The sequence below is a fragment of the Aphelocoma coerulescens genome, chromosome 29 (assembly GCF_041296385.1).
Source record: "Aphelocoma coerulescens isolate FSJ_1873_10779 chromosome 29, UR_Acoe_1.0, whole genome shotgun sequence".
NCBI classification, from domain to species: Eukaryota; Metazoa; Chordata; class Aves; order Passeriformes; family Corvidae; genus Aphelocoma; species Aphelocoma coerulescens.
The window spans coordinates 1,681,763-1,709,161 of record NC_091042.1 but is presented as its reverse complement, the minus strand read 5'-3'; the positions used below and the strand labels follow the sequence as shown (position 1 = coordinate 1,709,161).

General features: G+C 68.4%; 3 protein-coding genes across 6 annotated transcripts; 2 read left to right on the top strand and 1 right to left on the bottom strand.

The window, feature by feature from the left end:
• Positions 1-228: 228 nt before the first annotated feature.
• On the top strand, positions 229-8,356 carry NCKAP5L (NCK associated protein 5 like). The gene is made up of 13 exons (XM_068997771.1): positions 229-284; positions 3,045-3,086; positions 3,188-3,294; positions 3,624-3,692; positions 3,815-3,853; positions 3,946-4,065; positions 4,152-4,265; positions 4,706-6,435; positions 6,509-6,662; positions 6,740-6,818; positions 6,902-7,186; positions 7,456-7,595; positions 7,956-8,356. The coding sequence occupies exons 3-13, from the start codon at positions 3,193-3,195 to the stop codon at positions 8,190-8,192; spliced, it is 3,069 nt and encodes a 1,022-aa protein (XP_068853872.1). The 5' UTR covers positions 229-284; positions 3,045-3,086; positions 3,188-3,192; the 3' UTR covers positions 8,193-8,356.
• Positions 8,357-8,512: 156 nt separating this feature from the next.
• TMBIM6 (transmembrane BAX inhibitor motif containing 6) lies at positions 8,513-11,971 on the bottom strand. 2 transcript variants are annotated; one of them, XM_068997806.1, is made up of 11 exons: positions 11,888-11,971; positions 10,499-10,600; positions 10,305-10,413; positions 10,088-10,208; positions 9,928-9,976; positions 9,689-9,786; positions 9,528-9,607; positions 9,320-9,420; positions 9,152-9,224; positions 9,031-9,071; positions 8,513-8,871 (listed from the first exon to the last, which is right to left on the bottom strand). In XM_068997806.1, exons 2-10 carry the CDS (start codon positions 10,552-10,554, stop codon positions 9,048-9,050), a joined length of 711 nt encoding a protein of 236 aa, XP_068853907.1. In that variant the 5' UTR covers positions 10,555-10,600; positions 11,888-11,971; the 3' UTR covers positions 8,513-8,871; positions 9,031-9,047. The 2 variants fall into 2 exon arrangements, with proteins under 2 accessions (XP_068853907.1, XP_068853906.1); XM_068997805.1 differs by having other exon boundaries at positions 8,513-9,071.
• Positions 11,972-12,302: 331 nt separating this feature from the next.
• Positions 12,303-26,525, top strand: FMNL3 (formin like 3). Of its 3 annotated transcripts, XM_068997772.1 has the most exons (27): positions 12,303-12,456; positions 14,914-14,997; positions 15,079-15,159; positions 15,246-15,322; positions 16,421-16,504; positions 16,868-17,020; positions 17,798-17,906; positions 17,985-18,061; positions 18,146-18,239; positions 18,666-18,740; positions 18,821-18,931; positions 19,007-19,156; positions 19,268-19,369; positions 19,449-19,689; positions 19,853-19,921; positions 20,371-20,495; positions 20,566-20,768; positions 21,719-21,953; positions 22,045-22,113; positions 22,239-22,319; positions 22,401-22,530; positions 22,611-22,771; positions 23,934-24,035; positions 24,124-24,213; positions 24,299-24,410; positions 24,509-24,608; positions 25,965-26,525. In XM_068997772.1, exons 1-26 carry the CDS (start codon positions 12,310-12,312, stop codon positions 24,598-24,600), a joined length of 3,054 nt encoding a protein of 1,017 aa, XP_068853873.1. In that variant the 5' UTR covers positions 12,303-12,309; the 3' UTR covers positions 24,601-24,608; positions 25,965-26,525. The 3 variants fall into 3 exon arrangements, with proteins under 3 accessions (XP_068853873.1, XP_068853876.1, XP_068853874.1); XM_068997775.1 differs by lacking the exon at positions 16,868-17,020; XM_068997773.1 differs by lacking the exon at positions 24,509-24,608.
• The last annotated feature ends 874 nt before the right edge of the window (positions 26,526-27,399 follow it).

Genomic DNA, 27,399 nt, shown 5'->3' with positions numbered 1-27,399 from the left:
CGCGGGGAAGGAGGGGCGGGGGGTACCGGCTCCGTCTCGGGCGGTTCCGGGGATCACGGGAAGGGGGGGATGCGGGGGGGGTGCCCGGGGCGGGGATGCGGCGGCGGCACCGGGACTCCCCCGCCGCCCCCGGGCGCGGATTGGCGGCGGAGGGGGCGCAGGGCGGGGCCGGCCCGGTGGAGCCATGACGTCACCGCCGCCGCCGGTCCCGCCCCGGCCCCGGTCCCGGTCCCAGCCCCGGCCATGCCGTCCCGGCCCTGGCCCCGGCCCCGCCGTAGCCCCCGGTGAGTCCGGTCGCTCCGCGGCGGGGGGGGCAGGCGGGGGGGCCGGGGGGTCGGGCCGCTCCTCGGGGGCACCGGAGGCGGGGGGGCATCCGTGGCCTCCGGGCACCGGATCGTGCCGTGGGAGGGTGGGGGTTGACCCCGGGGAAACGGCGGGGGTGGCCCGGTCGCTGGTGTCCCCCTGGTGCCCCCCGGTGCATCCCCGTTGTGTCCTCGGCTCTCCCCGCTGTCTCCGGTGCATCCTGGGGTGTCCCCGGTGTCCCCCAGCGCATCCCGGCTGTTTCTGAGGTGTCCCCGCTGCATCCTGGCTGTCCCTGGGGTGTCCCCAATGTCCCCGGTGCATTCCGGCTGTCCCCAGTGTCACCAGTGCATCCTGACTCTCCCTGGTGTGTCCCCAGTGTCCCCATTGCATCCCGGCTGTCCTCCCTGGGGTGTCCCCAGTGTCCCCAGTGCATCCTGACTCTCCGTGGGGTATTCCAGGTGTCCCCACTGCATCCTGACTCTTCCTGGTATGTTCCCACCGCATCCTGACTGTCCCTGCGGTGTCCTCAGTGTCCCCACTGCATCCCGACTGTCCCTGGGGTGTCCCCCACTGTCTTTCATCCCACCCGCCGGTCCCCAGTGTCCCCAGTACACCCCAGCTGCCCCCTGCGTGTGTCTCTGTTGTCCCCACCACATCCTGACTGTTCCCAGTGTCCCCAACGCATCCCTGGCTGTCCCTGCGTGTCCCTGGCGAGTCCCAGCTGTCCTCGATGTGTCCCTGCACCCCGAGGCTGTTTCTCTAGCACATCCCACTTGTCCCCGGTGTATCCCGGCTGTCCCCAGGGTGTCCTTGCTGTCCCTGGTGCATCCTGGCTGTCCCTGGACTGTCCCCAGTGTGTCCTGGCTGTCCCCAGAGCAGCTCGGCAGGGTTGGGGGCACTCGGGGCTGTCACCCCATGTCCCTGGACTGTCCCCAGTGTGTCCTGGCTGTCCCCAGAGCAGCTCAGCAGGGTTGGGGGCACTCAGGGCTGTCATCCCACGTCCCTGGGGCTCGGAGTGGGGGCCGTGCTGTGGGGCAGGCCAGGGCCAGCCCGTCACAGCCACGCTGGCATGTCCTGGGCTGCGGTTTGGGCACGTGCCGTGCCCCCACGCCGTGTGTCCACAGTGCCCGGGGCAGCGGGGAACAAGTGACTGGGGGGGTACTGGGGAGGGGACGGGGGCTCTGGGTGGCCCTGGCTGTGCCACAGCCGTGTCCCCCTCCCCACAGGGACCCTCGCGCTGCCCCCGCGGGGCCCCACGCTGGGGGAGGGGATGGCCGCGCTGTCCATCTGTCGGGGCCCCCCCGGCTGTCCCCGCCGGGGGCTTGGGGGGGCCGCGGGCTGCTCTTCCCCTCCAGACAGAGCCTCACTTCCCCCCGTGACGCAGCCGGAGCTGCCGGCCCCGGGGCCGCTTCCTGCGCGGGGGGCAGGCGAGGGGCCCACGGGCACCTCAGGGACAATGGGGACCAAAGGGACCCGCGTGGGTTCGCCCCACGGGCTGCAGGGGCCGGGGACAGCATGTGCGAGGTCTGCCCGTGCCCCCGGGACCTTCCCCTTGTCCCTCCATCACCCCCAGACCATCTTCTTGTCCCCCGTATCACCACCAGACCCTCCTCTTGTCTCCTCTGGTCTCCCTCGTCCTGCCGAGCGCCCCCGGCCCCGCCGCGGTGCCGTGGGGTCCGGGTGAACCGGGGACGCGTGGCCCCGTGTGAACCCCAAAACCCCAAACCTCCCCCTCGTGGGGCGGGGGCTGGAGGCCGCGGCCGGGGGTCACGGCTCGGCTCCGCGTCTGCAGCTCCGGGGGGCTCCCCGAGGGGTTCCCGGGCTCCGGGGGGGTCCCTCCAGAGGGTGCGGGCTGCCCTCTGGGGATCCCTCCGTGCGCTGCCCTGTCCCCCCCGGCGGTGCCCGGTGCCGCGGGGGGATTCCCGGTGCTTCCTCTCCCGGGCTGGTTCCCGGTGTGCCGGTGCCGCCGCTCCCGGGGGCCCCGGCGCCGGTTCCCCGGGGCTGGCGCTGGCGGAGCCGCGCACCGGGGGAGGCGGTGGCTCCATCCCAGCTCCTCCCCGGCCGCGGCGGGAAGGCGGAGCCGCCGCCGCCGCCTCCCAACAATAGCGCGGCCGGGCCGGGCCGGGATGGAAACGCCGCCGCCGCCGGGACCGGCCCCAGGGCCGCTCTGAGCCGAGACTGGCGGAGCCGCCGGGAGCCCCGGGCGTGAGTACGGGCCGGGGCCGGGGCTCAGCGCAGGCACGCGGTGGCACCGGCGGCGGGGGGAGCCCGGGGTGGAGCGGGGGGTGTGCGGCACTGGGGGGGCCGAGGGTCCTGTGCGCCGGGGCTGCGCATCCCGGTGCCCCGGGGCCGGGGTCAGCACCGGGGGTGCTGCATATCCCAATATCCCGGAGGTGCTGCACATCCCGGTGCCCTGGTGCCGATTCCGGTCCCAGTGGTCCTGCGCATCCTCGTGACCCTGTGCCGGTGGTGGTCCTGGTCCTGGGGGCATACCGGTGCTCCGGGGCTGATGCCGGTGCCAGTCCCAGTGGTGCTGCACATCCCGGTGCCCCAGGGCTGGTCCTGGTCCCAGTCCCAGGCGTGCTGTGCATCCTGGTGCCGATCAGGTTGCCCTGTACCACCGGGAGGGAGGTGGGCAGCAGGAAGGGTCCCTGCGGCTGTTGGTGCCGGTGGGGTCAGGACTCGGCCCTGGGGGTCTTTTGAGGCTCCTTCCCCCTCCTCAGCCCAGTTCTCCCCGGCAGGTGACACCGCACAGGGACGGGGCTGGGGACATCCGAAGCCAGGTAAGGGAGGGCCGGGCTGTGCAGGGCCTGAGGGTGCCTCAGGCCAGGTGCCACCAGCCAGGGGCCGGCAGGGACCCCATCGTGATGCGTATCCCCTGCAGCAGTGATGTCGGAGAGTGTGGCCGAGGCACCGGGAGCCGGGAGCCCGGCAGCGCTGGGTGAGACGGGCACCAGCCATGAGCTGCTGCAGCGCCTGCGGGAGCTGGAGGTATGCGGGAACAGGACCACCAGGACACGGGATCACTGGGCAGCTGTGGCTGGTGCCACCAGGCAGCTGTGGCCACTGTGAATCCATGGCCATGGCCACCATGCAGCCAGTGCCAAGAGCCAGCCGTGGCCAGTGTCATGGAGCCCACAGTCTGGACTCCGTGGTGATGGGTTGCACTTTCCAGCTTTCCACGGCCGTTGTGTGCCACTGCTCCTGGGGCAGCCCCATCCTGCCATGAGTGGCCCTGAGTGGCACCAGGAGACAGAGGGTCTGCTTGGTGCCATGGGGATGTCCACGGTGTCCCCTGAGCTGTCCCTGCTCTGTTCTAGGCAGAGAATTCAGCCCTGGCCCAGGCCAATGAGAACCAGCGGGAGACGTACGAACGCTGCCTGGACGAGGTACTGGAGAACACAGCCACACACGGGGTACACACGTGGTACACACATGCACACGCGTGTGCCGGGGCACGAGGCCGTGTGTGCCCGTGCGCCCCACCCCAGACCTTCCCTCTGCTCCCCAGGTTGCCAACCACGTGGTGCAGGCGCTGCTCAACCAGAAGGTGGGTGGCAGGAGGGCAGGAGGGTGTTGGGGGGCTCGGGAGGATGTTGAGGGGCTCGGGGGGTCCTGGCTGACCCCCCACGCCCCGGTCAGGACCTGCGTGAGGAGTGCATCAAGCTGAAGAAGCGTGTCTTCGAGCTGGAGCGGCAGAACCAGGTGCTGAGCGACCTGTTCCAGCAGAAACTGCAGCTCTCCACTGGGTCCCTGCCCCAGGTATGCCCAGGGCTGCATCGGAGCTGGGGGGTGGGCATGGGGAGGAGCCCCCCCAGACCTTAACCCACCACCTCTCTCCTCTCCAGCTGCCGCTGCACCCAGTGCCAGTAGCCCCAGATGTTCCGGTCACCCCCCAGCCAGGCTCTGCTGAGCAACAGCCCCCCCCACTGCTCCCCAGCCTCTGTGTGCCCCTGCCTGAGGTGGGTACCGGTGTTCCCAACCCCGTCGTGTTCTGGTGTCCCCCTCTCCAGGCTCTGTCACCCCCTTCCCCATTGTCTTCTCCCAGTGTGTGGTGTCACCAGGCCTGTGACACGTGGCTTTCCAGGCCCATGGTGTCCTCTCCTGTCCCCCTCCCTGGATCTGTGGTGTCCCCATCCATGTGCCTGTGGCATCATACTTTCAGCAGTGTCCCTGTGCTCCCTGTGGTGTCACCTCTCCAGCTCCATGGTGTCCACCTCCCCAAGCCCCTCCATCTGTGATGTCTCTGGCTTCAAAACCCATTGCCCCAGATGCCCTGTCCCCATTGTGTCCCCATCCCAAAGCCTATTGTGCCCCTCTCTGTGTTTCCAGAGTGTCCCCCTCTGGTACCAGGGGGCTCAGTGCCAGGTGCCCACAGGGTGACTATGCCCGGTCCCCGCAGGTGCTGCCACCGGTGCCATCGGGCAGCCCTGGGCTCAGCCCTGGTGCCCCACCCCTTGATGCCTTGTCCCCCTTCTTCAAAAAGAAAGCCCAAATCCTGGAGGTGCTGCGCAAGCTGGAGGAGACAGACCCGCTCTTGGGGCCCCCTCCGGCCTCCCCTGGCTCCCCCGAGCCCTGCTCAGCCCCGGGTTGGCCCCCCTGCCCACTGCGGGGGCCGGGGGCTGTGGGGGGCTGGCGGGGGACCGAGGGCAGCCCCTGCTCCTCTCCAGAGGAAGGGGGGCCGCCGCGGGGGGCTCTGCTCAGCGCCTTGGCTGAGCGGCTGCTGCGAGGTGAGGGAGGGGGCTGCTGCCGGAGCAATGGCGAAGCCCCTGGGGGCCCCCCCCGGCAGCGGCGCGGGGAGCACCCCGCCTTCCTGGGACTCTACACGCCGGGCGAGGAGAGCCCCGAGGGGGGCTTCACCCCGCTCTCACCTGGGGGGGTCCCCAACCCCCTGCCCTCCCCCAGCAAGGTGCTCAAGCTGCCAGCCCCCCCCGGGGGGCTGCGCCTCAGCCCCCAGCTCGCCCACCCCTCCAAGATCCCCTGTCGTGGCGCCCACCCCGAGGCCTCACCGGGGCTCAGCCGCCGCCCATCCCCCGATGCCCCCCCAGAGCCCGGCTCCACCGAGCCCTCCGCCTTCCCCCACCCCCGCACCTTCGAGGCGGTCGAGCAGCCCCCTGGGCCACCGGGACCCCTGGCCGGCGGGGAGCGGGCGGCCGCTTCCCCCCCTAGCTCCCGCCGTGGCACGGGGGGCTCGGCTCCCTGCCGCCGCCCTGGCAAGAAGCCCCCCGAGCCGGGCTACCTGCCCTTCAAGGAGCGCCTGGCCGCCCTGGGCAAGCTGCGGGGGGCAGAGGGCCGCGAACCGCCTGGCCCGGGGCGGCCCGAACGGGGCCACGGGGCCGAGCTGCGCCCTCCGCCCCGGGGGGGTTTGGGGGGCAGCCTGAAGCACCCCGAGCCGGCGCACGGCGCGGAGCCCCTGGCCCGCTGCTACTCCTCCGGCTCCATGGGCGACCCCGGCAAGGCGGGGGGCAAGGGGCGCCCCGTCACCGGCCGGACCCCCTCACGGACCCCCCCCACGCCCCCTGCCAAGGCCTCCCGCAGCCCTCACGGCAGCCCCACCAAGCTGCCCACCAAGGCGGGCAAAGCGGGGGCGCCGCGGGGCGAGGAGCCAGCGGGCGCCAAGGCGGGCGGGGGTCCCCACAAAACCCCCGCAGACCCCGAGCCCACGGGGCCGGCGGCGAGCGCCGCGGGGCACTCGGCCATCGAGGAGAAGGTGATGAAGGGCATCGAGGAGAACGTGCTGCGGCTGCAGGGGCAGGAGCGGGCGCCGGGCGCCGAGGCCAAGGGCAAGGCGGCGGGGCTGGCGAGCTGGTTCGGGCTGCGGCGCAGCAAGCTGCCGGCGCTGAGCCGGCGTGGCGACGGGGGGCGCGGGCGTGAGTGGGCCGGGACCCCCGCGCCCCTGCGCCGAGAGGTCAAGTTGGCCGCCCGCAAGCTGGAAGCCGAGAGTCTCAACATCTCGAAGCTGATGGAGAAAGCGGAGGATCTGCGGAAGGCGCTGCGGGAGGAACACGCGTTCCTGCAGGGACTGGCGCTGGAGAAGGGGCGTCCCCGCGGGCCCCCGCGAGGCCCCGGCCCCCTCCCCGTCATGTACCAGGAGGTGACGGCCGAGACCTTCATGCAGCAGCTGCTGGACAGGTCAGCTCCCACCTGGGTCCCCTCGGGGTAGGGGGGAGGGTGGGGCGTCCCCCTGATCGTTGCCTCCCCCCAGGGTGGACGGGAAGGACGTCCCCTACGAGACCCGCCTGGAGCACAAGCGGGAGCTTTGTGACCTCCGGAGGGTCCCCCCCGACGCCAAAGAACCCCGGCTCTGCCGCCCGCCCCGCAACGGCATCGTGGGACACCTGCGGGAGCCCTCGGACAAGGTGAGGACCCCCGCTCCAGCCCCCAGGCCTCCGTTCCGGGGGGACCTCGCAGCCGTTCAGCCTCTGCATCCCCGCAGGTGCCTGACGTGGGGCTCCGGGACGAGCTCCCGTCCGACGAGAGCTTGTCCGAGTCGGGGACGTCGCAGCATTTCGCTGGTGAGGGGGCGATGGGGGGGTTAGGGCGGAGAGGGGGCACCAGGGTGGACCCCCCGGCACTGACCCCTCCCCTTGTGCTGCAGCCTGTGGGTCTCTGACGCGGACACTGGACAGCGGGATCGGGACCTTCCCGCCCCCTGACTATGGGGGGGTCCCCGCCAAGAGCACCCCCAAACCGCGGGGCCGCCCCGAGCCGCTGCCCGGGGCCGTGCCGGCCGCCGTCACCAAAGTGCCGCGCAAGGCCCGGACGCTGGAGCGAGAGGTGCCCAGCGCCGAGGAGCTGCTGGTGCCTGGAAAGCACCGGAGCGCCCCGGGGTGCCGCCTCCCGGCCCCCCCCAGCTCGCACGGCCACCGCGCTGCACCCCAAGGTGGGTGTCCCCTCCCCCGTGCCCCAAGGTGGGTGTCCCCCCTCCGTGCCCCAAGGTGGGTGTCCCCTCCCCCGTGCCCCAAGGTGGGTGTCCCCCCTCCGTGCCCCAAGGTGGGTGTCCCCTGCCCCGTGCCCCAAGGTGGGTGTCCCCCCCTCCGTGCCGGGTGTGCCCCCACCCCCGTTCAGGTGCAACAGGGGCTCGGCCCCACGGTGGGGGGCTGGGGGTGTGGAGGCCCTGCAGGTCAGCGCTGGCCCCCCGTTGTTCCGCAGACACCGGGGAGGACGCCCGGAAGCCGCGGCACGTCCAGCAGAGCAAGAACTGGACCTTCCCCAATGCCAAAGCCTGCAGTGCTGCTGACGCCTTCGTGTGCCCCCCCGGGGGGCTGGAGGGGCTGCACCGGCCTGTGCAGGTAAGGGCAGGCTGGGGGAGCCCTGAAATCCTGGAGTACCCCAAAACCTTGGTGTGGGGTCCCTGAAACTCCAGAGTGAGGACACTGAAACTCTGAAGCAAGACCCCAAAACCCCAGCACAGGGACCCCAGCCCCTCCTGCCCATGCTGTGGGGATGGAAAAGCCATGGGGAGAGGATGTGAGGGGGCCACTCCCCAGAGTGATCATTTGCGACATCCTCATGTGCCCCGGGGGGTGGGGTGGATTTAAAATGCCCCTCTAATGTTTTGGGGGGGGCACAGAGGTTCCCCCCACGGGGGAGTGAGAACGTGGGTGTCATTAGCACAGGCAACCCCCCCTGCCCACGCTGTCCCTCCCCAGGCCCCTGTGTGCAGCCCGGCGGGGCATCGGGGGGCATCCCCGGAGGCTCCCCCACCGCTGCCCCCTGCCCTGAGCGCTAGCAGCAGCCGGACCCCCAGCGCCTCAGACGTGGGGGACGAGGGCAGCACGGAGGCGCGGTCCCGGGACGGGGGGCACGGCCCCGCCGGGCTGGAGCACTCCGAGTCCCTCAGCGATTCGCTCTACGACAGCCTCTCCTCCTGCGGCAGCCAGGGCTGAGCGGCCCCGGCCCTGCTCCCACGTCTTCCACCCCGTCCCTGCTGCTCCCCGCTCCCGCTCTGAGGGTGCTGCCTGGATTGGGGGGGGGTCTGGTGTCCTGTCGCTCCCTGTCCCGGCTCTCTCCGATGGTGCTATGGCCCTGTACAGCCCCTGCCGATGGGTTTTTAACTCAATAAAGCCGCCCCCCCCCCCCGCCCGGGTTATTTATACACGTGATGGTGCAGCCGCTGTGTCCCTGCGCCCCAGGGAGGGTCGGATGGACGCGGGGGGATGGAGGGATGGACGGACGGACGCGGGGGATGGAAAGAGGGGGACGAGAGTTTGGAGTCTGAGCGATTTATTGAATCATCCCGGTGTACAAAGAGCGGAGGTGGCGGGACTGGGAGCGCTGGGAATGCGATGTCCCCGCGGCCCCCTCCCAGCACACGTTCGTTTCTTGGCACTGGTGCTCAAGGGGAGGCTCCACCAATGAGTTTTGGCTGAGGGGGGGGTCGCACCAATGACCCCCCGGGGGCTGGTTTGGGGCTTTACAGCCTCCCGGGGAAGGGTAACACCCCGGGTGCCGGTGGGGCTGGGGACAAACCTCGGAGGAAAGAGGACAAGTGGGTGACCACTCCAAGGGCCACAGGCTGGGGGGAAAACCAGGGGGAGCCAAATTCCAGCAGGATCCACAAATTGACTGGTTTATAATTAAAAAAAAAAAAAAAAAAAAAAAGCTGAACGAGAGAAAAACCCACGAGGTGCGAAAGCTTCTGGCTGCTTCCTCGGCAGCAAAGCGCAGCCCCTTTAATGACAGAGAGGGACGGGAGGGGACATGGGGACACAGGGGTGGCTCCACCTCGGCCCAGAGCCGCTTCACTTCTTCTCCTTCTTCTTGTTCTGCAAGAGGAAAAGGTGGCCACGGTCACCGTGGGCTCCATCCCTCTGTCCCCCTGCCCTGCCCGGGGACTCTCACCTACCTCGGACATGCCCAGGATCATCAGGAGCTCCCGGAAGATGTTCACGAAGTCGAGGAAGAGATCAACGCAGTGCCTGGGGGAGGGAGGGAGGGAGAGAGGGAGGGATGGATGCTCAGGGTAGGCCACCCTGCCCCCTGTGTCACCCCCCCCTGTGTCCCCAGCACCCACCAGATGTAATCCTTGTCGCCGCTCTCCGCCTTCTCAATGATGAGCTGCGTGTCGAAGAGCACGAAGCCGCACATGATCATCAGTGCCACGTACAGGTTGGCCTGCAGGGGAGAGAGGGGCATGAGGTGGGGACAGTCCCCTGCTGGTGCCACCTGTCTGTCTGTCCGTCCGTCCTCAGCGGGGTCCCAGCAGGTGGAAGGGGACTCACCGTGAAGAGCCAGGTGGATCTCACGAAGGCATTCACCAGGGAGGAGAGGAGCATCAGGGTGAGGCCGGAGAGCAGGAAACCTGCAGGGCGAGGGCAGGGAGTGAGGGCCAGGTCTGGGGAGCCCCCAGCCCCCTGAGAGTCCTCCCCAAAGCCCCTCTCACCTCCTAGGTAGAGGTAGCTGCGGCGCCGGGCGTACAGGGCGCTCAGTGAGAAGCAGGCGAAGATGGTGGCAGTGCCCAGGAAGGCAGTAGGGATGATGCTGGGAGGGGAAAGAGGTGGTCAGAGGGTTTTGGGGGCAGCTGGGGGGCATCAGCAGGGCTTGGGGGGTAGCTGGGGGTGGGGAACAGGATCTGTGTGGCAGCTGGAGGTGGGGGACGGAGTCTGGGGGAGCATCTCCTACCTGGGGTTGATGGAGATGCACATTTGCAGGAGGGGTCCCAGGTTGATGCCTGGAAGGACAGAACTGAGTGTCACCAGAGCCATTCTGGGGGCTCCATCCGGCCTCTCTGCAGGATTTGGGGTCCTGTGGGATGTGGGGGGTAGTTGTGGTGCCCACCTACCCGTGAGGAAGGCGAAGCCAACCAGCATCCCCAGCCGCTTCTGCTCGGTCTCGCGGCTGTGCGGGGTGGCCGTGAGCCAAACCATCAGCCCCAGCGCGCCCAGGCCAGTCAGGAGCCCGAACTGGGAGAGTGAAGAGACAGATGAGGGCTGGGCATTGCCTCACCTGGGTGGTGCAGGGCTTGGGGTGCCACCTGTGACCCTTCAAAGGCCCCTCACCTGGAACAGCTGGGTCACCACGTTGATGTAGGCGCCTGCAGCCGCCACAAACATGCAGATGGCGAAGCTGCCATAGACCCTCTTCAGGTGCTCCTGGGTGGAGGCCGAGCTGTGGGCAGGGAGGGGGTGGTGAGGGGGTCAGGGAGGGCTGGCGCAACCCCCCAAGCCCCCCGCCCTGCCTGTGTGTCACTCACATGTGGGAGAACTTGAAGAGGGCATCAAAGTTAATGCTCCGGTCGAAGACGTTCATGGTGCCAGGCTGGGATGGGCCCACGGCCGCTCCACAGGGGTGCAAGCTGTGAGGGGAAGCGGGGTCAGGAAGGATCTGGAGCCTACCCAAAGCTCCCAAACTTCCCCCAGGAGCCGGGTGGGAGCCCAGGAGCTGCGGAGCGAGCGGCAGGAGCTGGGAGCTGCCGGGGCTCCAGAGCCTTCCTTGTCCAGCTGGTGCAAGCACTGCTGGCTGTTGCAAGGCCAGGGGGGCCCCCGGGGTGTTGCAGGGCTGTTGCAAGGCCAGGGCGGCCCTCGGGGATCCCGCAATGGGGCTGTTGTGAGGCCGGGGGAGCCCCTGAAGAGTGCCCGGTGCTGTGGGAGCGCTGCCGGCAGCTGGAAACGTCTTTGTGCCAGGTGACTATTAGTGCCCGTAATGACGTCCCCAGAGGTGGCTCTGGCAGCGGGAGGCTCCCGGCATGGCCTCCTCCTCCTTCTCCTCTTCCTCGCCCTCCTCCTTGTCCTCGTCCAGCCGGCTCGGCCGGCTCTGTCCCCTCTGGCACCTGCCAGAGCCCGACCTGCCCAGCCAGTGGCACGAGCCACTCGTCCCCGAGGGATGGAGGGGACCAAACAGGGCCTGCCGGGGGACGGGGGCTTCCAGCAGCTGCCGCGGCAGAGGGGAGGGTCTCGGAGAGGGGCCTCATTCTGCCACACCAGCACGGCCCAGGGGTGCACAGGTCACAACCCAGCACTGGGACAGTGGCATGGGGTGGCACTGGACCGGTGTCACCCCTGGGCTGGTGCCACGAGGCCCTGGGGCAGCCCCAGGTCAGAGGGCAAGGCAAGGGAGGAGGTGCGGCCATGGGGACAGTCCCCGCCGGGGTGTGGCGGCGGGGGTGTGTGTGACAGGGGCGTGACAGCCCCCGCCGGCGGTGACACCCCTCGGGTCCCAGTGACAGCCGGTTCCACTGGGCAGGGCCCGGTGAGTGCCGGTCCCGGGCCGGCCGGACCCCGAGCCGCCCTCCCCGCCCCCAGCGCCGCTTTCGCCGGTCAGCTCCAAGCGACCTTTACCCGCTGCTTCCTGCACCCCTCCCCGGCTCTGCCCCGGCGCTTCCCCCCCCCCTCCACCGCCCCGATCCCCCCCGATCTTCCCGTTAGAACCGGGCGGAGACCCCCGGGGCCGAACCCGTGCGCGCCGCCCCCCCCCCCCCACCCCCCCCGCCACGGGGCCTGGTGGGGGCGGGACCGCCGCGGTCCGCTCGGGGCGCGTTCTGGGGGGTGTTGTGGGATTTCCCGGGGTCCGCAGCCGCCCTGGGACCCCCGGGGCTCCCCCGGGGCTGCCCCGGGCCCGCCCCGCCCGCGCCCCCCGCCCGCACCTGCGCCGCGTCCGCCGTCCGTGCCAGGCCGCGAGCTCTGCGCCACGCCCCCGCCGCTCATTGGCTGAACCCCCTCCTAGTCCCGCCTTCCGCGCCATCCCATTGGCTCTCGTCAGCGCGGGGGGCGGGGCTCGTCTCGAGCCGCCGTCACGTCCCGGGCCGCGCCCGAGCGCCGCCGTTGGGCGAGCAGCGCCCGCCCCCGCGCGCGAGCGCGGCGCTGATTGGTCCGTGGGGGTCCTCTCCGGCCAATCGGAGAGAGCCGCTCGCTGCCGGCCTTTGCGCGCCCTCCGGTGGCGCCGCCGCGGAAGTGCAGCGCCGGGGCGGGCCCGGGCGGGGCGGGCGGGGCGGGCCCGGGAGGCGGTGGCAGCGCCGGACACGACGGGCTGAGCCTCCCCCGCCGCCCCCCGGTGCCTGGGCCGGGGATGGGGAACGTGGAGAGCGCGGACGGGGAGGCGCTGCCCCGGGGGCCGGGAACGGCGGCGGCCCCGGGGGGGCCCGGACTGTTCGCCCCGGGCAAGATGCCGATGCCGGAGCCCGGCGAGCTGGAGGAGCGCTTCGCCCTGGTGCTGGTGAGAGACCGACCCCCGCCGCGCTCCCCAGCTCCCGGTGCTCACCGTCCGTTCCCTCCGTGTGCCCTCCCGGTGCGCTTCGCCTGTTCGCTCCGTCCCTGTTCCCGCTGAGCCCCGCCGCCCCCGGTTCATCCCTTCCCGGGACTCCTCCCGATGCGCTCTCCCGGTCCAGTTGGCGGGCACCGAGCACCGCCGGGACGGCACCGCCGCCCGGAGCCACCGGGGGCGGGCGGGGAGCGCCGGTGCCCCGGGGGATGGGCAGTGGCCGCGGGGCCGCGGGGAACACCCCACCCGGGACAGCCTCGGGGGGTGACGCCACTCCCGGTGCCACCGCGGGGGCTCCTGAGGCCCGGGAACTTTGTGAGCCGGGAAAGTCCCGTCGGGGCAGCGCGCGGGGCTGGAGTTGTGTTTCTCCGTGGGTGCGGGGGACCGCAGGGCTGGGATTCCCCTCTGGGTGCGGCGGTTCCCGGTGGATGCAGTGGTTCCCGGTGGGCGCGAGTGCTCTGCGCGGTCCCAGGTCCGCTGTCACAGCCGGGGCGGTGGCTACCCCGGTGCCACCGCGGCCCAGGGACGTGGCTCAGCAGTGCCCCCGGTGCCGCTGGGACCACCAACACCGCCGAGGTGTCCCACCGGCGCTTGGGTCGCCCACGAGCCGTCCCAGTGGCCCCACCGCGGGGCCGGCTTTGTTTTGGGGGGGGGGGAGGGGGACGACACCATGGCTGGGTGACACCGGTGCCCCCCGGCAACCGGCCCCGCCATCCCGGTGGGAGCCGCCGCCAGCGGAAGCCGCAGCCGGGCAGGAAATGCCGGGAGTGGTCCCACGGGGCTCTGGAAGCCGAGATCAGGGGCAACGGGGGGCACCGGCACCCCCGGCGTGGGCGCGTCCCGCCGGTGACGAGCGGCTCCCGCCCGCGGCGGCGCTGCCCGTCCCGCATCCCACGCGGGGCGGATGCGGCCGCCGGTCTCCGCGGGGCCTGTGGCGGGGGGGACACGTCCTGCCGGGCGACACCGGTGCCGGGGGGACCAGTTTGCAGGGTGATGGCACTAGCCACTCCCCCCCCCCTCCAAATGTCCCCGCGGCCGTCGGCGGCGCCCGGTGCCGTCCCGGCTGCTGCCGGGGGTGGAAAATATTCCATCATGTGATAGAGCTCCGGCAGCCCCCGCAGGCGAGGATCCGCCCCGGAGCCCCTCAGCCCCGGGGCGGGCTCCAGGCCCGGTAGCACCGTTTCCCGGAGGTATTCAGCCCCGGGACAGCCATGGGGGCTCCCAGTGGGGCCGACGGCGGAGGAAGTGCCCGGCCGGGAGCGGCCGCGCTCCCACCACAAAGGCAGGAAACGGAGCGGCGGGAACGCCGGGACGGGCGGCTGAGCTTCAAAGCCCCCCGCGGGTGCCCCTCGACCCCACCCGGGGTCTCTGTGTGTCCTTTCCGCCTCCATTCCCAGGGGGGCCCGGGATTTTACTGGTGGCCACGGGGGAATAACCGCAGTGCTTTGGGAAGGGGATGGTGCCCCTTTTGGGGGCAGTTTTAGCGGCCCCGTGCCGGTGGTCAGTCTCGTGGGAATCTGCGGGTCCAGCGGGACCCCCACCCAGGGGTGCTCGGCCTCGCCCAGGCTCTGTCCCGGTTTCCTGCGGCTCCGTGGGATCGGGATGAGCAGGGGAGGGCTAACTTTAGCTGACATGGGGTGGGTGGAGCAGCGCTGGTGACCGGCTCCTGATAGCGGGGCTGCCCGGAGCTGCGTCACTGGGGTGGCATTCCCACTAGGGTGGCATCATGTGCTGGGCTGGCATCTCCCACCAGGGTGGCATCACCCAGCACGATGGCACCACCCACCTGGGCTGGCATCTCTCACTGGGGTGGCACTGCCCCACCAGAGCAGTCCCAGTCCCATGACCCTCTGGCATCCCTGGTGCCCACTGTGGCACCCCATTTGTCCTGTGCCACACCCCGCGCAGAGGATCCTGGGGTCCCCCCATGGCTCTTCCCAGTGACCCGACGGGCCAGCACCAGAGCCTGGCCTTGTGCCCGGTGTCCGGGTGAGCAGACACCTGTGCTGGGACTTGTGCCCAGTGTCCCAGTGCCGGCCCTCATGTCCGGTGTCCTGGTGAGCTGGCACCGGTGCCTGGCCTCGTGCCGCGGTCGGGAGCGGAGGCTGCGGTTTGTCGCGCGGAAGCGGGTGCAGACAGGAAGGATGCGTCAGGGATGGGCAGATTTGGTGCTGCTGGCGGCTGGCAAGTGGCCCCAGTGGCACTGCTGTCCCTGTGCCACATCTGTACCTGTTGGTGCATCCTGGTGCCAGCTACCCTGGCTATGTCATGGGTCAGGGTGCCCTTAGAGGGGACCCTGGCTGTGCTGGGGGTGCTTTTTGGGGGGACCCAGGCTGTGCCATGGGTCTGGGTGCCCCTTGGGGGGCACTGTCCCCATGTCCCCCAGGGTGACACTCCCCCCTCCGTCCCCAGAGTTCCATGAACCTGCCCCCAGACAAAGCCCGGCTCCTGCGCCAGTACGACAACGAGAAGAAGTGGGACCTCATCTGTGACCAGGTGAGTGGTCCAGGGGGATCGGGGTGGGGGGGACACTGTGCTGCTGTCCCAGTGTCACCAACACCCTTCTGTCCCCCTCAGGAGCGGTTCCAGGTGAAGAGTCCCCCTCACGCCTACATCCAGAAGCTGCGCAGCTTCCTGGAGCCAGGTGTCACACGGAAGGTGAGGGGCTGGGGGGAGGGTTTGGGGGAGCCTTAGGGGGTTTGGGGGTTCTGGGGGAGCACGGCTCAGCCTCGCTCTGCCCCCAGAAGTTCAGGAGGAGGGTGCAGGAGTCGACCAAGGTGCTGCGCGAGCTGGAGATCAGCCTGAGGACGAACCACATCGGGTGAGTGTGGGGTCCCGGGGGGGGTTATGGGGTCGCGGGGGGGGGGGTTGTGGAGTCCAGTCCAGGGCTGCAGGGCCGCAGAGTGGGGTGCGGAGTTCCGGATGGGGTGTGGGGTCCCGGGGGGGCGGTGGGGTCCTGTCACCAGCCCCACACAGCTGCAGGGGAAGCCGGAGGCGCTGCAGGAACTGGGCCGGTTCCTGCCCCGGCCCGCGGGCAGGTCCCGGGGGCGGATGCCGGTGCGGATGGCCGGCGATGACGCCCTGAACGAGGCAGCGCGGCCAGATCCTGGCCGGCTCCTCCCGACCAACCGGAGGGCTCGGTCGGCACCATCCCCGAGCCGGTGACACCCCGACCCGCACCGGGATGCCCCGGGGCTGCGCAGGGCGTCGGGTGGGACGGAGCCGTGCCGGGGGTGTTGGGGACATCAGCGGCGGGTGCCCGGTGGCACGGTCGTTCCCGGGCCGGCTCGGTCGTGCCCGGGCCGGCTCGTGCACGTGCCGGCTGTTCCCCGCCGCCGGCCCCGCTCGTCCCTGCCCACGGACCCAAAATAGCAGCAGCCGGAGACAGGAAACGGGCTGAGGCGAGGGGCTGGCGGCGGCAGGAAAGGGGCGGCCGCGGCCCCCGTGGCTCCCTGACGCACGGCTGTGGGCAGGCGTGGGGACCCCCGGTGCTCCCAATGCTCCTGGGTGAACCCCCCACCCCGCGCACCCCACTCCGTGCACCCCCACCCCGCTTGCCCCCCTCGTTGCCCCCGAGCACAGCACCTCACAAGTGCACCCCAACACCCTCCCGGGGGTCGGGGCAGCCCGAATCCCCTCCGAATTCCCCCGCGCGGTTCCCAGGGTGGGGGTGCAGCTTCAGCAGCCACCTCCGTTTCCCGTCCACACCGAGCCCTCCCTGCCCTGCACTCCTCAGATAACCCCGTGCTGGCGCTGGCACCAGCGATAGCAGAGGGGCTGCAACCACCAGGGCAACCCCGGGGTGCCCCCACCATCCCCCCACCGTCCCCGTGCCAGGACAGGGGTCTCCGTGGTGGAGGGGGTTGTGTCGGGGGGATCCCCAACTCCTGCGGGCTCTGACGGGTCCCTGGTGCCGCAGGTGGGTGCGGGAGTTCCTCAATGATGAGAACAAGGGGCTGGACGTGCTGGTGAACTACCTGTCCTTCGCCCAGTGCGCCGTCATGTGAGTGGGGTCGGGGGGTCATTGGGGTGAGGGGGGGCCCAGGGAGTCCTTGGGGAATGTGGAGGCTCCTGGTCGCTGTGGCAGCTCCCTGCTGCTGACGCCTGATACTGCTCGGTCCCTTATCACCCCTACGGCAGGGACCTGTCTGCACTGGGCTTCTGAGGGACGCGGGATTTTCAAACCCTTCCTGCCTGCTTTGGGGATGCCAGAGCCACCCTCGTGCCTCTCCCCACCCCGCCACTGCCCTCTCGCCACCTGCCTCAGTGCTTGCATCTGTGCTGGAGCCGTGTGCCCCCTTGCCAAAGCCGTGTGCCCCCTTGCCAAAGCCGTGTGCCTCCTGCTGCGCGCGTGTCCCCCCACCAGGTTGGATTTTGAGGGCCTGGATGGCGGCGAGGATGGCGCACTGGAGAAGCTGCGTGCCTGGAGCAGGTCCATCGAGGATCTGCAGCACCCCAGCGCCCTGCCCGCCCCCTTCGCCAGCAGCCTGGCCCGCTCTGCCCGCCAGACCGCCCTACGGTACGTGCCCAGGGGATGTCCCACTGTGGGGGGACGTCCTGCCATGGGGGTACGTCCTGCTTCAGGGCTCTGCTGGCCACGGCGCTGCCGCTTGCTGCCTGCTGTGCTGCGTGCCGTGGTGTGTGCCGGCGTGCCGTGGTGTGTGTGCCATGGTGTGTGCCGTGCCAAGCACCGTCCTGCCGTGGCTTGTACAATCGTGCCCGGTGCCACACACCGCCCTGTCCTGTGCCACGCACCTCAGCTGCGTGTCACAAATGCAGTGCCCGGAGCTCAGGCTGTGCCTCGCCCTTGGCGTGGCTCTGCTGTGGCGCGTGCCACGCGTGCTGCGTCCTGTCCTGCCTCGCGCGCCGTGTCCGCCCTGCCAGCCCGTGCAGCCCCGGCGCTGCCGTCACTGTCTGGCCATCGCCGTCCTGCCTGTCCTCTGCCCACCACGGCTCCGCTCACCCCTGCTCTGGCTCTGCCCCCGCGCCCCGGGGTAATGCACCCCGTCTCTGCTTCCAGGGCCGGGGTCCCCCTCTCTGGCTGTGCTCTCTCTCTCTCTCCTCCGTGCCCACCTCGCCGCTCTCCCGCCCGCCGGGTAAGTACTGGCTGTCCGGGGCCAGCCCAGTGCCGCGTCTGCAGACTCTGTCCCTCTCGCCCTCCGACCGCTTCTCTCTGCCTTTGCCCCTCCGAAATCCCTGCTGTCCCCACACTGTCCCTTGGTTCCCACCCGGGTGAGCGCTGGCGGTGCAGCACCGGTGGGGGACGGTCCCGCTCACTGTGTGCCGTGTCCTGCAGCTATGGGACACTGCCCAGCCGCAGGGCGCTGAAGAACTCACGCCTGGTGAGCCAGAAGGATGATGTCCACCTCTGCATCATGTGTCTTCGGGCCATCATGAACTACCAGGTACTGTCACCCTGCGGTGGGGACACTGCTGTCACCGCTGCCACCGCGGCTGATGCTGTCCCTGCTCCGTCCCCACAGTACGGCTTCAACCTGGTCATGTCTCACCCGCACGCTGTCAATGAGATCGCCCTGAGCCTCAACAACAAGAACCCGAGGTAAGGGAGGGTCTGGCAGGGTGGGACAGGGGTCCTGGGGCTGGCTGGGGGTGTCGCCGATGCTGATGGTGACGCTGTGCCCAGGATGAAGGCTCTGGTGCTGGAGCTGCTGGCGGCTGTCTGCCTGGTGAGGGGCGGCCACGAGATCATCCTCGCTGCCTTCGACAACTTCAAGGAGGTACGAGGGGAGTGGGAACTGCAGGTCCGGGCTGGGGGGCGGGAACGAGGGGACACAGGACCAGACTGGGATTGGGGGGGATCAGGGGGGAGACAGGAACAGCCCCAAATGGGGGGAACAGGAGCACCAGAGTCAGGCTGGGATTGGGGAACAGGACCCTGGGAATGGAGGAAGGGAGGACCCCAGGTCCAGACTGGGATAGGGTCACTGGGGACCCCAGGACCAATGTGAGATGAGGGGAAACCCCAGAAGAAGGCTGGGATGGGGAGTCTGGAGTGAAGGGGATGGAGGGATGAGGAAGGATGAGGAATAGGGGGTCTGGGAGCACCAGGACCAGACTGGGATTAGTGAAGTGAAGTCCAGGAGATGGGGGGAGTCAGTGGCTGGGGGGGCCACGCCAGGTTAACCCCGTTTCTGCCTGCTCAGGTGTGCAAGGAGAAGCACCGCTTTGAGCGGCTGATGGAATACTTCCGCAATGAGGACAGCAGCATCGACTTCATGGTGGGGACACCCTGTCCTGGGTGAGGAGGAGGGTCTCTGGGGGGCAGGAGAGCTCCCAGTGACGCCAGCCCTGCCTGCAGGTGGCCTGCATGCAGTTCATCAACATCGTGGTGCACTCGGTGGAGGACATGAACTTCCGCGTCCATCTCCAGTATGAGTTCACCAAACTGGGGCTGGAGGAGTTCCTGCAGGTACGGGGGGGTCGAGGGTCAGGGGAGCTGTGCCAGGGGGCTCCCCCATCCTTGACGCCGCCTTCGTGCCCACAGAAGTCGAGGCACACGGAGAGCGAGAAGCTGCAGGTGCAGATCCAGGCGTACCTGGACAATGTCTTCGACGTGGGGGGGCTGCTGGAGGATGCCGAGACCAAGAACGTGGCCCTGGAGAAGGTGGAGGAGCTGGAGGAGCACCTGTCCCACGTATGTGAGCACAGGGGGATGCAGGGATGTTCCTTGCTGGGTCCCGGGGAGATCAGCGGTGACTCCGGGGGGGTCCCTGAGCTGCTGTCACAGCCGTGTCCCCCTCCCCAGCTAACGGAGAAGCTGCTGGACCTGGAGAACGAGAACATGATGCGGGTGGCGGAACTGGAGAAGCAGCTGCTGCAGCGAGAGAAGGAGCTGGAGGTGGTCAAGGTGCGTTGTGGGGGCCGTAGGAGCTGTAGGGAGCGGGGAAGGGTCCCGACCCCCCCGGCCTGACGCTCGCTGTCCCCAGGAGACCTACGAGCACACGAGCCACCAGGTGCACACGCTGCGCAGGATGATCAAGGAGAAGGACGAGGCTTTCCGGCGGCACTACGGCTCCGAGCCGCCCCCGCTGCCCAGCGCCGAGCCACCTCCCCCGCCCGAGCCCTTGGAGGAGACCCTGCGGCTCCCGGCCCTGCCCCCGGTGGAGGCTGCGCCCCCCCCGCCCCCCCCGCCTCCCCCGCTGCCGCCCCCCGCGCCCCCGCTCCCAGGTGAGGAGGGGAAGCCCCCGGGGCACCCCAAAACGGGGGCATCTCCGAGCTGAGCTGTGCCCTGGGTGGGAGGGCTCCCAAACAGGGAGGTTCCTGGTGCTGGGCCACTCCCGAGGCTGGGTGGTCCCCAGAACTGGGGTCTCACCCTCTGATGGCTTCGCAGGGAAGTGCCCCCCGGCCCCGCCGCTGCCCGGGGCTTCACCCTCCATCGCCCTCACTGTCGGGCTCTCAGGTATGTGGGGACAGGTCCTGTGCCTCCACATGACAGTGGGGATGAGGGGGGACCATGGGATGGGGACAGGGAGGGTGTGGGGACCGCAGGGATGGGGATAGAGGCCAGGGAGGATGTGGAGCCTGTGAGGACAGGGAACAGGGAGGACATGGGGACTGGGACAGTGCAGGGACGGTGGGGACAGAGACAGGGGACAAGGAAGGATGTGGGGACCATGGGGATGGTGTAGGGACTGTGCAGGCAGGGAGGACATGGGAACTGTGGGACAGGGACAGGGATGGGTTGCAGGCACCAGGGTGTTGGGGTTGCAATCCCCAAGGAACACCCACTCGGGGATGGGGATGGGGTGGCCCAGGGGATGGTGACACCAGGCTGGGGTGGCTCACGGTGGGCACAGGACATGTCCCCATGCCCCGGGGGTGCTGAGCTGGCTCCCACCTCGCCGGCAGCCATCCGGATCAAGAAGCCCATCAAGACCAAATTCCGGTTGCCTGTGTTCAACTGGACGGCGCTGAAGCCCAGCCAGATCAGCGGGACGGTGTTCAGCGAGCTGGATGACGAGCGTGTGCTGGAGGTGAGCCCAGGAGCCCCTCCCCACTGCTGGGCACCCCCACCCCCACTTCTGACCCTCCTCATCCCCCCAGGACCTGGACCTGGAGCGCTTCGAGGAGCTGTTCAAGACCAAGGCGCAGGGCCCGGCGCTGGACCTGGTGTGTGCCAAGAGCAAGGCGGCGCAGAAAGTGGCCACCAAGGTGACCCTGCTGGAGGCCAACCGTGCCAAGAACTTGGCCATCACCCTGCGCAAGGCCGGGCGCAGCGCCGACGAGATCTGCCGGGCCATCCACATGTATGGCCCCGCGCCGGGGGGACAGGGGGGCTGGGGGACAGGGTCTGGTGGGGCTGCAGGGGAGCTGGAGGGGGGCAAGGGGGCCAGGAATGGGGCAGGGAGGGTCAGGAATAGGGTGCAGGGGGCAGACAGGGTTCAAGGGTGCTGGTGGGGGTGCAGGGGGCCAGGCAAAGTGCAGAGGACTGGGACAGGTGATCTGGCTGAGGTTCTAGTGGCTCAGGGGTGTGTGGATGGGGTGCGGAGGTTTCAGGGCCTTGGCTGGGGTACAGTGGGAACAGTTGGGATGCAGGGGAGCCCGTTGGGGTGCAGAGGAACCAGGCAAGGTTAATGGGGATTGGCTGGGTTGTGGGAGGTTTGGCTGGGGGGCAAATGGTCTGGTTGGGGTTCAGGGGGGCCAGGCAGGGTACAGGGGCACTGGTGGGGTGCAGGGGGGCTTGTTGGGGTTCAGAGGGCGCAGGCAGAGTGTGGCAGGCCTGGTTGGGATGCAGGAGGGACAGGCAGGGTTTGAGAGGGCTGGGTCGGGTGCAGATGGTTCGGCTGGGGGGGCAGAGTGAATGCTTGGGGTTCAGGGGACCTAGGCAGAGTACAGGGGGTCTTGGCAGAGGTGCAGCGGGAGTTGTTTGGGGTTCAGGGGTGCCAGGCAGGGTGCAGAGAGACTTTCTAGAATGCAGGGGGGCTTGTTGGGCTGCAGGGGGTCTGGCCAGGGGAAAGGGGGGGTCCATAGGGGTACAGGGGAGCCAGACACGATGCAGAAGGGCTTGTTGGGGTGCTTGTTGGGGGGCACGCGGTCTGCTTGGGGTTCAGGAGGTCCAGGCAGGGAACAGAGGTTCAGGCAGCGTGCAGGGGGTCTGGCTGAGGTTCAGGGTGGCCAAGCAGGTTGCAAGGAGCCAGGCTGGGATCCAGGGTTTGAACGTTGGGGAGCCGCTCCCCAACGTTGCGGTGCGGGGCAGGTTTGACCTGGCAACGCTGCCGGTGGACTTTGTGGAGTGCCTGATGCGGTTCCTGCCCACGGAGGCGGAGGCCAAGGCGCTGCGGCAGTACGAGCGCGAGCGGAAGCCGCTGGAGGAGCTGGCGGACGAGGACCGGTTCATGCTGCAGTTCAGCAAGGTGGAGCGGCTGCCGCAGCGCATGGCCATCATGGCCTTCCTCGGCAACTTCGCCGAGAACATCCAGATGCTGACGCCGGTACGGAGTTGGGGAGGGGGATACTGGACACGCCAGGGGGGTCCCTGCACCCCGAGGCCCGGCTGAGCCCCCCCATCCTGTCCCCCTGCAGCAGCTCAACGCCATCATCGCAGCCTCGGCCTCTGTCAAGTCGTCCCAGAAGCTGAAGCACATGTTGGAGGTGGGGATGTGAGGATGGGCCGGGTGGGGGTCCTGGACTCCCACCTCACTGTAGCTGGGTGAGGGGGATCCTGTGGGGGTCTCGCTCCCTCCTGACCCTCCACCCCCGCTGCTTTGCCCCTGCAGATCATCTTGGCATTGGGCAACTACATGAACAGCAGCAAACGCGGTGCAGTCTACGGCTTCAAATTGCAGAGCCTGGACCTGGTGGGCAGCCCTTCCCCGGCTCCCTGGGACCCCGGGGCTCCCATCCCACAGCACTGACCCCTTCCCCAAATCCTCCTGCAGCTCCTGGACACCAAGTCGACAGACAGGAAGATGACGCTGCTGCACTTCATCGCGCTGACGGTGCGGGAGAAGTACCCAGAGCTGGCGACCTTCTGGCAGGAGCTGCACTTTGTGGAGAAGGCTGCGGCAGGTGCCCCATAACCTGTGCCCACGGCCCCACCTCACTCTCCCACCCCCATGCAGCCCCTGACCCGCCCCGTGTCCCTGCAGTGTCCCTGGAGAACGTGTTGCTGGACGTGAAGGAGCTGGGCCGGGGGATGGAGCTGCTGCGGCGCGAGTGTGGGCAGCACGAGAGCGCGGTGCTGCGCGGCTTCCTGGGCGGCAGCGAGGGGCAGCTCGAGCGGCTGCAGCGCGACGCCCGCACGGCCGAGGTGAGGGTGGCCCACACCCGGCCTGGCACGGGCCACGGGCACACCTGCGCAGCCACACCTTGCTCTGCACGCTCCCCGTGCACGGCTGGTCATCCACACCTTGCCTTGCATGGTCCCTGTGCACATCTGGTCATCCACACCTTGCTTTGCACATTCCTTGTGCACATCTGGTCCCACTCCTTGCTCTGCACATTCCTTGTGCACATCTGGTCATCCACACCTTGCTCTGCACATTCCTTGTGCACATCTGGTCCCACTCCTTGCTCTGCACACTCCCCGTGCACATCTGGTCATCCACACTTTGCTCCGCATGCTCCTCTTGCACTCCTTTGCACGCTCCATGTCATTCCTTGTCATCCACACCTTGCTCTGTGCAGTCTTTGTGCAGACCTGCTCATCCACACCTTGCTTTGCACACCCTGTGCACATCTGCTCATCCACACCTTGCTCTGCATGCTCCCTGTGCACATCTGCTCATCCACACCTTGCTTTGCACGCTCCTTGTGCACTTCTGTTCATCCACACCTTGCTCTGTGCAGTCTTTGTGCAGACCTGCTCATCCACACCTTGCTTTGCACACCCTGTGCACATCTGCTCATCCACACCTTGCTCTGCACGCTCCCTGTGCACATCTGCTCATCCACACCTTGCTTTGCACACTCCCTGTGCACATCTGCTCATCCACACCTTGCTTTGCACATTCCCTGTGCACATCTGCTCATCCACACCTTGCTCTGCACACTCCCTGTGCACATCTGCTCATCCACACCTTGCTCTGCACGCTCCCTGTGCACATCTGCTCATCCACACCTTGCTCTGCACGCTCCCTGTGCACATCTGCTCATCCACCTTGCTCTGCGTGCTCCTCTTGCACTTCTGGTTCCACTCCTTGCCTTGCACGCTCCTTGTGCACATCAGCTCATCCACACCTTGTTGTGCACGATCCTTGTGCATTCCTTGTCATCCACACCTTGCTTTGCACACTCCTGGTGCGCTCCTGCCCTTTCTCTGCACGCTCCCCGTGCATTCCTTGTCACACACCCCTTGCTCTGCACACTTCTTGTGCGCTCCTGCCCTGCTTTGCTCACGTGTGATGCCCGCCATGCCTTGCACTCCCCCCGTGCCGGACACTGCCCGTCCCTGACCACCGCTCCTGTGCCAGGACGCCTACAACACCGTGGTGCGGTATTTTGGCGAAAGCCCCAAGACGACCCCCCCGTCCGTCTTCTTCCCAGTCTTTGTGCGGTTCATCCACTCTTACAAGGTGAGGTGGGGCCGGGAGGGGACGCACGGTCCGTGGGTCACACCACGGGGGGGGAAAGCTGACACTCCCCACCTGCGTGCCCTGGCAGGACGCGGAGCAGGAAAACGAGACACGGAAGAAGCAGGAGGAGGTGATGCGAGAGAAGCTGCTGGCACAGGAGGCTAAAAAGCAGGAGAAGGTTAGTGGAGGCAGGCACGGGGCGGGCTGGGCAGTAGGGGGCACAGAGGGAACACCTGTGCCCCTAATCCCTGCCCCACTTGCAGCGGAACAAGTGGCAGCAGCAGGAGCTGATCGCGGAGCTGCGGCGGCGCCAGGCCAAGGACCACCGGCCCATGTACGAGGGCAAGGATGGCACCATCGAGGACATCATCACCGGTACGGCCCCCCTGGCCCCTGGCCCCCTGCCCTGGCCCCGCCAGCCACGGGGGCTGACGTGTCCCTGTCCCCCCCGTTCCCTGCCCGTACCCCCGCAGCGCTGAAGAGCGTCCCCTTCACTGCCCGCACGGCCAAGCGGGGCTCCCGCTTCTTCTGCGACCCGTCCCACCACGACGAGTCCAGCTGTTAAGACCCCAGGTACCACCTGCATGCCTGGATCCCCTTGGATCCCACCTGGATCCCCCTGGGTTCCCCCTGACCCTGCATGCCCCCTTCTGCACGTCCCCTCCCTGCATGTTGTCACCCCAGGGTGTCTGGTGTGCTCCGGTCCTTTGGATCGGGGCAGGATCTTAATGCAAGGCTGGATCCCAGCACTGGATCCCAGCACAAGATCCCGGTGCAAGGCTGGATCCCAGCGCTGGATCCCAGCACAAGATCCCGGTGCAAGGCTGGATCCCAGTACTGGATCCCAGCACAAAATCCCGGTGCAAGGCTGGATCCCAGCACAGGATCCTGGCACAAGATCCCAGTGCAAGGCTGGATCCCAGTACTGGATCCCAGCACAAAATCCCGGTGCAAGGCTGGATCCCAGCACAGGATCCTGGCACAAGATCCCAGTGCAAGGCTGGATCCCAGCACTGGATCCCAGCACAAGATCCCAGTGCAAGGCTGGATCCCAGCGCTGGATCCTGGCACAAGATCCCAGTGCAAGGCTGGATCCCAGCACTGGATCCCAGCACAAGATCCCAGTGCAAGGCTGGATCCCAGCCCAAAGCTGGATCCCGGCACAAGATCCCAGTGCAAGGCTGGATCCCAGCACAAAGCTGGATCCCGGCACAGGATCCTACTGCAACGCTGAGTCTCAGCACTGGATCCTGGTTCAAGGCTGGCTCCCAGCAGTGGATCCTGGTGTAAGGCTGGGTCCCAGCACTGGATCCCAGCACAGGATCCTGGTGCAAGGCTGGATCCCAGCATAAGGCTGGGTGCAAGGCTGGGTCCTGGCACTGGATCCCAGTGAAACGTTGCTACCCTGCACAGAGTCCTGGCACTGGATCCCAGTCGAGGATCCCGGTGCAAGGCTGGGTCCTGGCACAGGATTCCAGTTCAATGCTGGTACCCAGCACAGGATCCCAGCACTGGATCCTGGAGCAAGGCTGGATTCCAGCACAGATCCCACTGCAATATTGGATCCCAGAGTGGGGTCTTAGTGCATCACCGGATCCCAGGGCAAGATCCCAGTGGGTCCCAAGATGGGATCCCAGCACAATACTGGATCCTAGGCTGGCATCCCAGCACACTACTGGGTCCCAGTACAAGGTCCCAGTACACTGCTGGGTTCCAGGGCAGGATCCTAGGGCAAAACTGGATCCCAGGGTAGGGTCCCAGTGCACTACTGGAGCCCAGAGTGGGGTTCCCAGTGCATTACTGGGTCCCAGCCCAGTGCCTGGAGGACTCACCCTGTGCTGCCTGTGCTCTGGGGGGGTCACCTGGGCCCCCCTCAGGCCAGGCCAGGTGTCGCTGGCTCTGTCCCTGACTGTCCCTTCCATCCCACAGCCCGAAGGTGGATCCGCCTGTAGCCGAGCAAGGCTGAGGAGCCCGACCAGGGGGCAGGGGAGGACTGGGGCTGCCTCAGTTTCCCCTCCTCACCCCCCTCTGCCCCCCAGGTGCCCAGAGAGGCTCCGTCCTGCCCTGGCACCATGTGGGGACAGGGCCAAAATGTCCTCGTGCCACCATCCTCACGGGTGACATCCCTGTGCCTGGGGAGACCCTGCACCCAGACCACCCCCTGCCCACCCAAGGCAGAGGCCAAATCCATCTGTGGTGGAGCCCCAGCATCAGGAGCTGACCCGTGGGGTGCCCCCTCCCCATCGGGGTCCCCTTGTCCCCGGGGGGCTCACTGCCTCAGAGCCCCCACCCCCACTACAGGGACCACGGGGACCCCCCCACCCCGCGCTCGACACTTTGACCACTGATGTGAACACTAAGTGCCAAAAAAAAGGGACCAAAGCCAGGCTGGGGGGTGCCGGGAGAGGGGCAGGATGGTGCCCCCCGCCCCAGGACCCCCCTGGCCCTCCCCCCACAGTGACTTTTTGTACATGTGAAATATATGGAGTCTTTTACACGGCCACTGCCTGATTTGGGGGAGCGTGGTGGGGGCACAGAGGCAGCCCAGGAGCCTGAGGAGCCTCCCCAGGCCAGAGCTCCTGTGTCCCGGGGTGGGGGGCGAGGAGGGGGCACACAGATGTGCAGGGAGCAGACATTTGGCAGGGCTTTGCAGTGCTGTTATTAAAGCTGTGGGATTAAGGAGAGGGGGGATCTGCTTTTGGGAGGAATTGGGAGCCCCCCCACATCACCAGCCCCACTTCAGTGTGGGGTGACCCCCAGTTCATCCCACTTTTGGTGGCTGTGGGGTGCTGGGAACAGAGTCAAGGCTGGAAGGGGCGGCAGGGGGAGCAGGATGAGGTCCCAAAGGGAGCGGAGGGGCAGGATGGGGCCAGGAGGGCAGAAAGGGCTTGCAGGGGTGGAATGTGGCCATGGGGGTGCGAGGGGCTGGGAGGGGCAGGATGTGACCCCAGACCCCCAGCAGTGGCACAGGGCCTGGCCTCCCTCGCTGAGCCCCACCAGCCCAGGGATTAGCCCTGAAACAGGGAATAAAAGTTTCCCCTAATCCTCTTGGGGGGATTACCAGCACTGCCGCACCCAGGGTGGGATCTGGCCCGGCCTCAGCCTCCCCCCCCCAGCGCCGCTGCTGACCTGGGACCTTTTAATCCACCCGCATGAGCCCCTGCTCCATCCTGGGGGACCCTCGGAGATGCTGTGGGCAAAGATGCTGCTGTCCAGCCGTGTCCATCCACATCCAGCCATGTCCATCCATCCATCCGTCCATCTCTGTCTGCCAGGCTGAGGCAGGTCCCTACCTGCCCTCAGTGACATCCACCCCCATGAGTCCCCAGCCTCGGGGCGGGATCCCAGTGCACATCCTGCTCCG